The following is a 15,109-nucleotide window of genomic DNA, read 5'->3' as shown; positions in this document are numbered from 1 at the left end:
TGTACTAGAACTTTTTTCCACTGAAAATTGCTTGCTGTGTATGAGTACTTTTTTCATATTCCCCCTCCTTTCCTCTAGGACGGTGGTTCTCAACTGGTGTGTCGCAACACACTTCCCAGTCCCCTGCTGACCCAGTGACCCTGCTGACCAAATGTGTCCCCTGCTGGGTCAGCAGAGGACCCAGCAGGGGACACTCTTCCCGGTCTCCTGCTGACCCACCTGCTCCCCCTACCCGAGCAAGATAGTCCTCCACCCGGGCTTAAAACACTGAAAGCCCGGGCAGAATGCGGCAGGAGTCAGCGGCACCGGCATGGTCTCTTCTTCCCCCTCCCCCCCTGCAGCCTGGAAGAGGAAGTGGTAAGCAGCGGGTGCGCGGAAAGAAGAGACCATGCTAGTGTGGGCAGCATTGGCCCAAAGAAAAGAGAGGTGTGGTCTGAGGAATGAGCAGCGCGGCTCAGAGAAAAACGAAGAATGTCGTCGATCCCTGCGGCCGATGGGACTCCTTGCTCCGCGAGGGCTGAAAATGAAGTAGATTGCTGCTGCCTTTAGGTTTAGAAGTGGAGGAGGCTGCTGCTGCCGCTAGTTCGGGGGAGGGGGGTGGAAGAGTGAGTGAGTGAGCAAGAATGAGATCGTGTGTGTGTGTGTGTGAGAGAGCATGTATGTGAATGATTGAGAGCCTGTATGTGTGATTGAGAGCTGGTTTAGGTGAGGGAGCATGTGAGTATGTGATTGAGAGCCTGTGTATAAATGACAGAGAGAGAGCATGTTTGTAAGCATGTGAATGAGTCTGTGTGAGAGAAAAGGACAGCATGTATGTGTGTGATTGAAAGCCTGTGTGTAAGCCTGAAAAGATAGACAGCATGAGTATAAATGTGTAATTAAGAGCCTATATAAGTGAGAGAGAAAAGCATGTGTATATGTGAGCGATTGTGAGCCAGTGAGAGAGAGAGGAGAAAGTTCCAAGCAAACCACCCCTCCTCCTGCTAATTCAAAACAATCTCAGGGCACCTGGATATCAAACGTTCCCAGGTATGCAGAGCAAAACTTTTTTGTATCCTTATTATTTTTCATTACTGGGTCTTTGTGTCTGCTATTTTAAAATATTTTATTGGTATCTAGAAATTTTGATATAAGTTTTTTTAATTATTGGATATTCCATTCATCCACTGTTTTGAAATAATCTGTTCTTTTTGTTAGTATGGTTTTACTGCTACTGATTTTATATTTCTTGATTTGTTTTATAAGGATGGGTGATGTTTCTTTTTTTCCTTTGTTGCACTGCATACAGAGACTCTGGCTTGTTGCGGTTTCCAATTCAGTTTTGGTCTGCATGCTTCTAGTAATGCGTTTTGGTCTTTTTATTCCTTGTTAGGTGAGGGTCAGCACATGTGATTCAGGTGAGATTTTCTGCTGGCGTGTAGTTTCTGTGTAGGGCTCTCTAGTAGCCTGACTTGGTCCGTTTTCCTAATAGGAGATGTATTGGTGTCTTAAGGCCTGGTGTAATATTTTCAGTGTTGCCTTTTCTTAGGTAAGGTGGTTATTGTTTGAATGCTGGAAATTGGTGCTGTTTTGGTGTGGGATGTTTACCGTTTATGCAATTTCTGTTCAGATATAATATGTATCTTTTCCTTGTGTCATTCTTAACAATAAAAATAATACTGGACCTTTATTTTTTATTTTCGCCGTAAATTGTAATGAGCAGTGTGTCACACATGTGAACGTGGTCTGTCAGGTGTATCACGATGGGGGAAAGGTTGAGAACCACTGCTCTAGGATATACACATTTAGATCTTTGAGCATCATGTCACAGGGCTTATCACATAGACTGCATTACTTTGGTAGCCATTCTCTAGACTACCTGTGCTGGCTCTGTCTTTTTTATGTTCCAGAGTGGAACATTGATGATACTTCAGATGAGGTTTCACCAATGATTTGTTTAGAGGCGTTATGCCTCCCTTCCCCCCCCCCCCCCCCCCCAAAGTAGTGATACCTTTCCTTTTGCACCCTAGGAGTATTATTTTGGCTCTTACTACTGCCTTGTCACACTATTTTGTGATCTTGAGATCAATGGATATGATCATCCCCAAATTCTCTCTCCTGTTTGCTGCACATTGATATCTCGCACCCCAAATGCATGACTTTGTATTTTTTTTCCCATTAAATCTTAGTTGCCATATTCTAAACCATGCCTCAAGCTTCCTTTCGGTTACACTTTTTTTTTTTTTTTAAATTCAATCTGAATATCATCTGCAAAAAGAAATAACTCCACACTAATATGAAAATATTGAACAGAACTAAAGCCAGGACTGATTCCTGAAGCACTCCACTGATAACCTGCTTTTGTTGGAGCAAACTCCATTTACTAGTGCATTGCATTGACTGTCACTCAATTTCTAATCCAATGTACCACCTTGAAAACCTACCCTTTAAGCCGTTCATTTTATTTGAGTCTCCTGTGTGGAACAGTGTCAAAGGCCTTACAATATCTGCATGTATGCATGCATGAAAAAAGCCTAATGGTCTAACCAGTTCCATCAACTCTGTATCTATATATAAATAATACATATACAAAAAATATAGGACATAGTGTTTATAAAAATATTTATGTATCATGAGGAAATAATGTCAGCCAATTAGAAAGCTGCTTTCAGTGTTGCCTAAGTTATAAATAAATGTTTGTTGATCTATGGGCATCCATTAAACAGGATGTTGGGGAGGTACCTGTAATGGAGAAGGTTTTCATGGGTAATGATTCAGATGGACTGAATCAAATCACGGTGAACCTAGAAGATGTGGTAGGCCTGATTGACAAACTGAAGAGTAGTAAATCACCTGGACCGGATGGTATACACCCCAGAGTTCTGAAGGAATTAAAAATGAAATTTCAGACCTATTAGTAAAAATTTGTTACTTATCATTAAAATCATCCATTGTACCTGAAGACTGGAGGATAGCAAATGTAACCCCAATATTTAAAAAGGGCTCCAGGGGTGATCCGGGAAACTACAGACCTGTTAGCCTGACTTCAGTGCCAGGAAAAATAGTGGAAAATCACAGAACATATAGAAATACATGGTTTAATGGAACAAAGTCAGCATGGCTTTACCCAGGGCAAGTCTTACCTCACAAACCTGCTTCACTTTTTTGAAGGAGTTAATAAACATGTGGATAAAGGTGAACCGGTAGATATAGTATACTTGGATTTTCAGAAGGCGTTTGACAAAGTTCCTCATGAGAGGCTTCTAGGAAAAGTAAAAAGTCATGGGATAGTGGCGATGTCCTTTCATGGATTGCAAACTGGCTAAAAGACAGGAAACAGAGAGTAGGATTAAATGGACAATTTTCTCAGTGGAAGGGAGTGGACAGTGGAGTGCCTCAGGGATCTGTATTGGGACCCTTACTTTTCAATATATTTATAAATGATCTGGAAAGAAATAAGACGAGTGAGAGAATCAAATTTGCAGATGACACAAAATTGTTCTGAGTAGTTAAATCACAAGCAGATTGTGATAAATTGCAGGAAGACCTTGTGAGACTGGAAAATTGGGCATCCAAATGGCAGATGAAATTTAATGTGGATAAGTGCAAGGTGATGCATATAGGGAAAAATAACCCATGCTATAATTACACAATGTTGGGTTCCATATTAGGTGCTACAACCCAAGAAAGAGATCTAGGTGTCATAGTGGATAACACATTGAAATCGTCAGTTCAGTGGGCTGCGGCAGTCAAAAAAGCAAACAGAATGTTGGGAATTATTAGAAAGGGAATGGTGAATAAAACGGAAAATGTCATAATGCCTCTGTATCGCTCCATGGTGAGACCGCACCTTGAATACTGTGTACAATTCTGGTCGCCGCATCTCAAAAAAGATATAGTTGCAATGGAGAAGGTACAGAGAAGGGCAACCAAAATGATAAAGGGGATGAAAAAGCTAACTTCAGTTAGTCAGCCTGAGTGACTCACTGCTCCCTTGATTAACAAATGTTGGTCCCTATTCAAACCCAATCACACTACCTCAACACCTTTCCAAGGTGAGTAACTGAGCTGAACTATTCAACTTTTTTACTTAGGTATTCACTGCTCCTAGCTTATTTCTAGCTTCTGGCTACTTTTTGGGTTGTGTTTTAGTTTTTGGTTTGTTTTTTTTTGTGGGTTGTTTTTTTTCAATACAAGCACTCAGTATTACATACAAACACTCAGTTCTTTAAAAGTCTGGAGAACACTCAGTTCTGCAGACTTTTAAAAATAAACACACTACCTACTGCTACCTTACTGACTGACTATTTAAAAATACAAACAGTCTAACTTGTTTATTCACAGCCTGACTATTAAAGGCACAAACACACTAAATAATATTCCCAAATAGTTAACTTTGCCCCAATACTTTTAATAAAGACAATGTCCCAAGCAAAAACTTACTGATTCCTTTCAGCCACCAGCAAGGTGATCCTCTCCTCTCAGTGTTCCCACTGCTTTGAAGTGTAGCTTTCTTTGGTTGGGCTGCTCTGCCCTCATTATTCTTGTTCACTTTCAGTTTCCATACAATATTTTTAAGAAGCAATTTATTTTATTTTGCTTTTTTATAACATTCTTTAAAGGTAAGAATTATTGCCTGTATCCTCAGTTATGAATCTTGTGATCTTCCTGGAAAGCAGTCTCTTGAGCTTGGGAGTGTGCTACAGCTTTGAATATGGTTTCCAGAAAATCGCCAGCTGCCGGGAGTTTATCTCAAATGTCAGTTTTTTTTCTTCTGAGAATCCCCAGCCAAGCGAGGGAGCCAAATCGGGGATGAAAGCAGTGACCCTCCACAGCAGTGCCCCTGGGTTAGCCGAGACTGTTTCTTTGTAACTCCTAAGTCTACTCTGCCCTGTTGTTTCGGAACTACTTTCTACTGGAAAATGCTTACCTATTTTGGGCATTATTTATACCCGTGCGGTATTTGAATGATCAGGGGCAAGACATACCAAAATCAGATACCATGAAAACCAAAAGATACAAAAAAAAAAAAAAAAGGAACAGTTGGAGAGAGAGGAAATGTATGTGGCTGAACTGTGGAAAACGTAGATTGAATAATGGCAGAGAGTGCGCTTATTGGATCAAGGAATAGTTTATGAACTTGTCCTCTGTGCTGCATGTGCACGGTGGACTGACTGGCTTATCCTTTGGTGAGTTTGTCCACCTTTTCAGATCAGATTGCTCTCATTCACTAGGACTCCAAATTGTGCGAGGGAAAAACTTCTTGTGTGGAGAATATTGAGCTTTCACTGACTTTTTTTTTTCCCCAGCAGACTGCGGTTGGCTTGTCCCTTAGGGAGTGTATTCTTTGAATCTGACTGCTCTGATGCAGTAAGAACACAGTCCTCCCTAAAAGTCTGGAAATGGTGCCCACTACTGGTTAGGCTGTATTCAATCTGTTGAAAATGAACCCTTGAAACTAACTAGTAGCAGAAATAAACATCAGCCCGGTTTTTACCACTGCCTGTTATCTGTTCCAAGCATATTTAAATTCTGCTTCTCCCTCCTGGCAGAGGGCTTTTCCAGGCATATACCATTCATTCAGTAAATGAATATTTCCTTCAAGGCTTCCTCCTTCCAACTTCTTATGTATGAATGCATGCAAAATACATTTTTTGGAGAACGAGAACATTTGTTCTCCGAAGGTAGTATTTTTGTTATGCATTCACACAACCCATCTGCCTCCCCTACTGGAGCTGCACACACTGTTCTCTCTATTTCAAGCTTTGAACAGACAGGGCAACTGACAGTCAGAGCTTGGCAACTGGATTCATAGCTTTAAAACTCCCCAGCTTGGAAGGCTCCTTCAAGTGTAAATCCATGAAAAACAGCACATTCGGAGAACAGTTCTAGCTCAGTAGTTTCATTCCATTCCTCATTGGTTGAAAGAAAGTTGCAAAATGTTTGCTTTGCCATGAAAATAGATATGCATACAAAACAGCTTTAATCATTGGAGCATACCAAAAGAAAAGGAGAAAAGATAAGTGTTCCTACACATTATCAATATTCATGTATATGCAGTTCGTGTGAGCTTACATTTTTTAGACTGTCGGCTGACGAAACTGTAATTCATTAGAATATTCATCTTTTGCTAATATGGTTTATATTTTTATGAGTGTTAAAGGTTTTAGAGAATTTCTAAATTTGACAGCCATCACATCATTCCTTAAATGAAAGGGAATTATACTTGTTTCACAATTGCAGATCTCTCCGGTTATTACACACTGGGTCCTGTTCTTTCCTGATCCTGTGTATTAAGGCTGTTTCTCTTTGTATAATGAAAAATTGCTGGTGCAGTTGGTATAGTTGATATGTAGCTTCCCTTCCTACAAAGGATTTATTTATTTATTTATTTAAGGTCTCTTTTATACCGACATCCGTTGACACATCGCATCGGTTTACAAAAAAAACAAAAACATTTGGGCAGAGCCCTTACATATAACAGCGGAACAAGGTTAACTTTTGGGCGGGGCCCTTACATATAACCAATAGAGTACATTAAACAGGGGGGTGAAAACTAGCTATAAATATAACTCAATATGAGTAAACCAACTATATACACAGATAGGAGAGTTCAAAGTACAAAAAACAGCAGGCAAATTCTTAGTCTTAAATCGGAGGCATTCATAGTCATAGCTCGAAGAGTATATATTATAGAGGAATTCACTAATGGGGGAAATTCTAAGTGGTAGGGGGGGATATGGAGTAGGCTTGCTGGAAAAGCCAGGTTTTCAGTTTTTTTTTTGAATTTGGGTGTATGTGTCTCTAGGCGTATATCATGGGGTAGGGAGTTCCATAAGGTGGGGCCGGCGAGGGAGAAAGCTCTGCTAATAGTAGAGGATAGTTTGAAAGTTTTGATGGGTTGGGCACGAAGGGTTCCTTGAAGGGCTGTGCGGGTGGGTCTGTTGGAGGTGCGGGGGAGGAGGGGGGGGGTTGATCCAGTTGAGGTTGGAGTTTAACAGACTTTTATGAATGATGGAGAGTGCTTTATAAAGAATTCGTGATTTTATTGGGAGCCAATGTAGTTCTATGAGTGTGGGGGCAATATGGTCTCTTTTTCTTGTGTTTGACAGAATCCTAGCGGCGGCGTTTTGCAAAAGTTGCAAAGGCTTGGTATGTATTGCAGGGATGCCAAGGAAGAGAGCGTTACAATAGTCTATTTTAGACAAAATGATAGACTGGAGAACTGTGCGGAAGTCGGAGAAATGAAGCAGGGGTCTGAGTTTTTTTATCGTTTGGAGCTTAAAGTAGCATTCCTTTAGGATGGATTTAATGAATGGTTTAAAGGTGAGATGATTGTCAATAAGGACACCTAGGTTGCGAGTGTGCGGGGGGAAAGTGGTAGATGAGTATGCAAAAGGAATGTCTGGGAGCGGATGCCTGTTAGATATGATTAATAGTTCAGTTTTGTTGGGATTTAGAGCTAGCTGCATGTCATTGAGAAGTTGGTTGATAGAGGAGAGACAGGATTCCCAGTTCTGTAGCGCAGTTTGTAGAGAGTCAGAGAATGGGAAAATGAGTTGCACATCGTCAGCATATATGAAATGCTTGATGTGAAGGTTAGTGAGAAGCGTGGTAAGGGGAAGCATGTATATATTAAAGAGGGTAGAAGAGAGAGAGGATCCTTGGGGCACACCTTGAGGGAGACTGATGGGGTCAGATTCATTGTTGTCCACTAAAACAGTAAAGAAGCGATTTTGGAGGTACGATTGAATCCAGGTGAGGGCATTGCCAGTAATCCCGATACTCTTCAAGATATTGAGGAGGACATCGTGATTGACTGTATCAAATGCAGCAGAAATGTCAAGCATTGCAATCAGGTACGAGGATCCTGAGTCGATTCCTCTGATGAGGGTATCATGTAGGGAGAGCAGTAGGGTTTCAGTACTTAAATGCTTCCTGAAACCGTGTTGGGTGGATGGGAGAATATTGTTCTGTTCTAGGTGATCAGATAGGCGTGAATTAACTAGTTTTTCCAGGACTTTAGCTAGGAGGGGTAGATTGGAGACGGGTCTGTAATTAGATAGGGTGGTAGGGTCAAGATTGGGTTTTTTGAGTAGCGGTTTCACTACTGCTTGCTTAAGAAAATTAGGGACTGTGCCATGCTCTAAGGAACAGTTAAGAATATTCGATAAAGGTTTGGCGATCACTTTGGGTATAGATAGTAAGAGTTTAGAAGGAATAGTTTCAGAGGGATGTGAAGAGGGTTTCATTTTTTTAGGATGTTCTCAACTTCCAGGGAGGAAGAGGAATCAAAAATGGAAAGGGAGACTGGTGCGTTTATAGAGGGGAGACAGATTTTGAAGCTGTTGCGAGAGAATTGTGCTGTGATGGAGGATACCTTGTTTTTAAAAAATTGTGCAAGCTCATTGCACCGATTTTTTGAGGAAATTGCAGGTTGTTGTGTGAGGGAGGGTGAGGTTAGATTGGCAACCATGGAGAAGAGGGCCTTGGGATTGTGTTGCAGACCATGTATTTTTTTGGCGTAATATTCTCGTTTGGTTTGGAGTATGGACTTTCTATATTCATGCATACGTTGGTAGTATATTGTTTTGGTTGCGGGGGATTGGTGCTTACGCCAGGACCTTTCTGCAGCTCTGAGATGGGTTTTAAGATCCCTGAGCTCAGGCGTGTACCAGGGTTTTCGATTTCTACGGTTTGGGTTTACAGTTTTCGTTATTAAAGGGCAGTGTTTATTGGCGATGCTAAGGGTGGAATTAACCCAGGTGGAGAAGGCGTTGTCGGTGGAGGAGAGATCAATATGGTTGCCTATATCCGAGCATGCTTGTGTGATGGTGTCTATATCGCAGGATTTGCGAAAATTGAATGCTATGGGCTGACTGGGCAGTATAGTAGAACTTTGAGGGAGGGTGAGTCTAGTTTGAATCAGGGAGTGATCAGACCAGGGTACTGCCATGCATGATGGGGGGTTGCTTATGTTGAAGTGGGAGTTGATAAAAATCAGATCAAGAGTGTGGCCAGCTTTGTGTGTGGGCGAGTTCACAATTTGTTGGAAACCCATGGCTTCGAGGGAGGACATGAATGCTTCGCATGCTGGGGATTGTGGGATGGTATCTATGTGTAAGTTAAAGTCTCCTAGGAGAATCGTGGGTACGTCGGGGGATAACGAGTTAGCAAAGAATTCAATAAGGGGGGATGAATCTTTCTCAAGGAGACCTGGGGGGGTATAAATGAGACATAGTTGGAGTGATTTTGATTTGAAGAAGCCAATTTCATATTGCTTAGGGATGTCACATTTCTGGGCCAAGAGTTGAAAGTCCTTTTTTACAGCCAGGAGTATGCCGCCTCCTCTCTTCTTTTTTCGAGGGATTGAGAAAACATCGTAGCTGTCTAGGGGTAGTTGGTTGATGAGGGGAGTGTCATGCTGTTTGAACCAGGTTTCCGTGACAGCGCATATTTCAGGTTTGGAGTCAATGAGAATGTCATGTAAGAGATGAGTTTTCTTTTGGAGTGATTGTGCGTTGAAAAGAATAATGGTAATGAGAGAGAGACTGATGGCTTGTGTGCGTGTGAGTGTGTGTATTGGGATAAGCCTTCTTTTGTTTTGAGTTGTCTTGTGGTGTGCGGTCTGATGTGTGAAAGCGAGGGGAAAATTAGTGTGGTGTCCTGGCTGGTATGATAATGAATAATTGTCGATTAAAGGAGGCATTGTAGAGCCGTAGAGTAATACAGGTAAAGATTTGGGTGTGAGTGATAATGCTGCAAAATACAGAGAACCAAATATTGCACATTTAACAGGCAGAAATATGGTTGAATAGGACTAGTATAGAGAAAACAGGGAAAATCACATATTAGAAGACTGGAAATCAAAATAAATTAGGAGCAACTGACTAGGTTACCAAAGCAGTAAGTGTAGCAAGAAGAGGGGATTTCTCTTGGGGGGTATTAGTTGGAGCGCATAGCTGAGATACCTAACCTACGTAGGTGGAGGTGAGGAATGGCTGGTACAAATTCCATATTACAGGCAGATTACAATGCTGAGAACACTCAGAAGCAGGGTACAGACAAGGTATGGTACACTTCAGAAACGGCCAGGAGCCTGGAAGTGCGGAGCGTTGCAAACACAGCTGCGTGCACCGTTGAGTTGTAAAAATATTTGCTGTCAGATACAGTGCAAACGCAGGGGTTAAACTGTGGGCACTCAAGGGTCAGTGCTCCTTCGGGGCTGCAACGAAGGGGCGAGACAAAGGGGCAAGCCCCTTTGACGCGCTCCTTCGGCGCGCGACGCTTGGCGCGCGGCGCCTGGAAAGATTGAAATTTAAAGGTATTCTTAGTCTGTGTGTGATTGGCTGCCTTGCAGCGGTCGGCTGATTGGCCGGTTCTCGGTGGGGGGCGGGCTTCGGCCGCGAGGGGAGCAGGCCTGGAGCACTGCTTGTTCTGGTCGCGCTGTCGGCGGTGGCCCCGTCCGGGTAAGAGAAGTAAAAGAAGGCCTTACCCCGATGGGCCGCCGGCGCCGATTGCGCGGGCCTTGCAGCTGGAGTGGCAGCGTGTCTCGTCAGGTAAGCCGGACAGAAAGGGCGATTCGCGGGCTTCGTAGCTGAACTTAAAGAGCCACCCGATCTCGGCTGATTGGCTGCCTTGCAGCCGTCGGCTGATTGGCCGGTTCTCGGTGGGGGGCGGGCTTCGGCCGCGAGGGGAGCGGGCCTGGAGCACTGCTTGTTCTGGTCGCGCTGTCGGCGGTGGCCCCGTCCGGGTAAGAGAAGTAAAAGAAGGCCTTACCCCGATGGGCCGCCGGCGCCGATTGCGCGGGCCTTGCAGCTGGAGTGGCAGCGTGTCTCGTCAGGTAAGCCGGACAGAAAGGGCGATTCGCGGGCTTCGTAGCTGAACTTAAAGAGCCACCCGATCTCGGCTGATTGGCTGCCTTGCAGCCGTCGGCTGATTGGCCGGTTCTCGGTGGGGGGCGGGCTTCGGCCGCGAGGATAACATGTCTAAGCTGTAAGTTTGGAGACAAAGTAGTGAAAAAAAAATGCAACAGTTCTGCAGGTTAGTTTACTTTAGATAATGTTGAAATAGCCAGTTATTTTCCAAATATTTGATTTCTTGCAGCTGTAGGAAGAGGAGAAATACAAAATCTTTTTTAAACAAAATATTCTGCAAAACTTGCACTAGGGGTCTTGGCTCTGAGATGCTAAATTTAAAAATCCATTGGCGGAGGTGGGGGCAGAATTGCACAGCAAGCTTGTATGGAGGGAGGGGGGTTATGTGTAATCATTTTCCTTCCAGAAGCTGCAGGAAACTTTCATCTATGAACAAAAGATATGCTGTTTTAAAATTGTGACAGCAAACTGACTTGTGGGTTTATTTTTTGGTTCTGCTTTTCGCCTAGGAACTTAACTCTGGCCTTAAATCTGCAGCACAATAACAAATTGCATTGCAGTAATTCTTAACTAGCCTTTACTGTGGCTTTTATAAGCATGATCAGAATTATATATAGTGGCTAAGCATTTTCAAAATGCATGTATCCCTGGAAGTTTTCTTTTTAGCATAAATAGGTTATAAAGCCTCTGAAATAATGGACAAAAGTATAGGCTTTTTAGAAGCACTGACACCAAGAAAAATCTCTACTTGTTCTCCCCTCTTTCTTTACTATTACACTCCACAGCTCGTGAGTTGGTCCCATGAGCCGCATCACTTACTCCCCCCAACTCTGGAGGCTCGGAGGCAGCATGTCACAGCCGGGATGCCGCCAGCAACCAAGTCCCGCGCATTGGACACTGCTCAGCGCAGCACAGGACGCTGACGGCCGCTGCTCCCGTCGACTAGCTTTACGTGCATGTGGACTCTTAAAGGGGCCTCGGTGGGAAAGTTTCTGCGGTGCCCTGATGGCGTCAGCAATGCCTCACTATTTAAAGTCTCCTTGGACTCCCTATCTCTGCAATGGGTCTTCTGCCTTGCAGCGTGCATTGCCAAACATTCCTGGTTTCTGTGTTCCTGAATCTTCATCCAGCCTTGCCTTCTGCAGCCTTCCTTGTCTAGCTTTGCACTGTCCTTCCCGGCTCGTTCAGTGTCTACGTCCACCCTTGGCCTGACTCTCTGGATCTCGACCTCTTGCTTGGACCTGACCACGATTGCCTGCCCCCGGACCTGATCATTCTTGTTAACTACCTGCCCTGACCTTGGCCTGTTCCTGACTCCGTTAGTCTGCTGCTTGCCCTGACCACAGTGAGACTCTGGACTGTAGTTACCTTCTCTGCCCTAGGGACCTGCCTAAGTCCTGCTGGCCACCAGAACCCACAGGCTCGACCTGAGGGGGAGGCGGCTGGTAAAGGTGAAGCCCCAGACTGTCCTGCTACAGGGTGCGTTCGCCAGCTGCTGGCATAGGCCTCGTGGGTGCACCCTCGAGGCTGCATCAGCTATGCCGCAGCACAAAAGGCTCACAAACCTGCTACCCTTTACACTTACAGCCTGGATCGGCCACTATTGGAAACAAGATCCGGAGCTTGATGGACCTTTGGTCAGACCCAGTATGGCAAATCTTATATTCTTATGAGTGAATGCAGTAAGGATTCCTTGTCTCATTCCTGTGGCCAGTACAGTTCCTTTGCGGTTGCCTGCCTTCATGGTAATATGTTTTATGAGGTAGGCATACCAGGAAATCTCCTTAGTTGTTGGTTAAGACACTGTTTCTATGACCTTTGAACTTGTGAAGTATGGGTTCCTGTGATCTGCATCATGGCAGGTCTTGGTGACTGTATTCTTAGCCTTGTGTACATTCACTAATCTTTCAGTTTCTTATACTGCCAGGAGAGGTTTAATTTATCATAAATAATAAAGAGAATCTAATACCTGACCAGTCAGCCCAGCCTGTCTTCAGTTTCCAATATGTACCTTGATATTGCAGAGCAGTCATTGCTGGTGCTGGTGGTAGTCTCTCATGTGGTTACAAAAGCATTATTACAGGATGTGAAAAGGAAAGTTGATTTGCTAGAGATCTTATTCTTCCTGTTCTTCTTTCCCCAGGTGCGTTGCATTCCATGCTGGGCGCTATGGACAAGAGAGTGTCCGAGGAGGTAAATGCAGCACTTGCCAAATGACTTTTTTGCCCTATGCATCATGATCTGTGTGTTTGCTGAATTTGTTCTATTACACTCTCTAGTAGGCAGAAACTGAGGGTGACTACTGCCTGACTATATAGAGACTACTATTTTTCCCAGCGCAGAGGTTTGTCATGAGTCAAATGACATCAGTCTCACCCCTTTCTCCTCATCAAGGGTCCTCCCTATGGCAGTATGATTGTCTTAATTGTGGAGGGGTACAGCTAAGCAGCTTCTGCAGGGTTGCTTCAGTTGGACATGTAAAAGAGAGAGCAGTTCTCTGAGGATAAGCAGGATGGCAGTGCTCACACATGGGTGACATCATTGGTTGGAGCCTGGCCTAGAACTTTGATCTCAAAGATTCTAGAGCTTTCAAACATGCCCTACTGAGCATGTGCTGCTGTAGTTATCACCCTACCCCTTAGGCCAAGTACCTCAATCTATCTTTTTTCACGGGAGCTGTGTCGTCACAGTATTCAGCTTTGCTGTCTCCTCACAGTTTTTGTTGATTTTATTTATTTTTTCACGGGAGCTGCAGGTGTTTTGTTTTTTTTTCCCCTTGGGCTTTAGTTGCTCTGCAGCCTGGAAGAGTCTAGTTCTGTTCCTTGATTAAATAAATAACTGCATCTGCAGTTTAGTTTGTCCTCTCCTTGCTCTGTCTTTTTTGTGCCTTTGTCTGGTGCTGACATAACTGAAAGAATGCAGTCCGTGGGTGATCTGTGTAGGCCACTGAGCCTAGGGACTCGCCTAAGATCTACTCGAGCAGGAGATCCATGTTTCACCGTTCGATTGGCATCAATAGAGCTCTGACATTGAAGGGATCAAGGATGCACCATTCCTGTGGAGGGAAGAGCTCATCCTCCCCACATTCTAAGGAACTAGGCTCCACGGGCAGGAGCCCCTGATGAAGTAGCCTCCCCTCCTGATGGCAGTGCAGTCTCATTGTAAGAAAGAATGAGCAGGAGCCTGGGCAAGCAGAGTTGCTACTGTATGTTTGGTGCCATGCCTGGTAAAGGTTACCTGTGCACACTCATGCCAGCACACTGATGATCTGACATGTCTGTCAGTTTTGCATTGGGGACTAGGATTGCCATTGAGCACTATGGTACCCTTCATGCCACCAAGGTGCCCTCAGGGCCATTGAGGTATGCAACTGTCCTCAGTGCTGTAAGGGCCATTTATCTTGGATTTCGAGTGCTATCGATTGCCCTGGCTGGGGGTGGGAGCCCTTCTATGTCATTGACGTTGGCAGGTGCTGTCATACACCATAGATGCCATCGAGTGCCATGGGCACTTGATGCACCTGAGGAACTATATCAGCCAGAGTATCATTGAGCGCCATGGGCATTGATGCAATGGAGTAGCGGCAACAACCTTGAGTGTCTGAACCGCGTTGGGGACCAGGACTGTCTTCGAGTGCTATGGTCACCCTTGACACCATCAGAGCTGCCCTCTATGCCATCAAGGTGCATGGCCACTCTAGATGTTATCTAGGTGAGGAGCCATCATTGAGCACCATGGAGGCTATCAGGTGTGTTTGCCATCCATGCTATTTGTGGCTGCTCTTGACTGACTAGCACCATTGCTGCCAGGGAGCACTGGGATCACCATTGAGCATCTGGTCACTCTCGAGGCTGTCTATCGCTGGGACATGGGGGTCTTGAGACCCCTTGATGAAATGGAAGCCCTAGGCTGACAGGGGCTTTGGCCTGGGGTGGTCGCGGTGCCATTGGTGACCCTGATGCTTGACCCGAGGCACCCTTGAGTATGGAGGCATCCAGGGTACACCCATGGTCCAGTGCCCTTGAGGCTATCGAGCATTAGGGGTGCTGACAAGCCCCTTTGCGGTGTCTGGAAGAGACACTGAGGTGTACCATCGATGGTGTAAGGCCATCTGGTGTCGTGGGTGCTGATGCTCTTGGATGCCTGGAACCGCTGTACAGCTCCAAGGGTGTTGGGGTCATGGGACATTGGAAGCCCTGTGGGGTTTTCAGCACCACTGGTACTGTCAAGCACCAGAGTTACTATCAAGACTA

General features: G+C 44.6%; 1 protein-coding gene across 2 annotated transcripts in view; it reads left to right on the top strand.

Moving 5' to 3' along the window:
- Positions 1–15,109, top strand: part of PTPN23 (protein tyrosine phosphatase non-receptor type 23) — a 227,711-nt gene that overhangs the window by 71,344 nt on the left and 141,258 nt on the right. The window contains exons 1-2 of one of the 2 annotated variants that reach the window (XM_029588198.1): positions 12,337–12,618; positions 13,000–13,049. In XM_029588198.1, the coding sequence (XP_029444058.1) occupies positions 13,014–13,049 (36 nt within the window). In that variant the 5' untranslated portion in view covers positions 12,337–12,618; positions 13,000–13,013. Of the gene's footprint in view, positions 1–12,336; positions 12,619–12,999; positions 13,050–15,109 lie in introns of those variants that run through there. The other variant, XM_029588197.1, reaches the window with a different exon arrangement.

This window comes from Rhinatrema bivittatum, chromosome 2 (genome assembly GCF_901001135.1).
Source record: "Rhinatrema bivittatum chromosome 2, aRhiBiv1.1, whole genome shotgun sequence".
Classification (NCBI taxonomy): Eukaryota; Metazoa; Chordata; class Amphibia; order Gymnophiona; family Rhinatrematidae; genus Rhinatrema; species Rhinatrema bivittatum.
The sequence above is the reverse complement of the archived record's forward strand: the minus strand, read 5'-3'. Positions and strand labels throughout refer to the sequence as shown.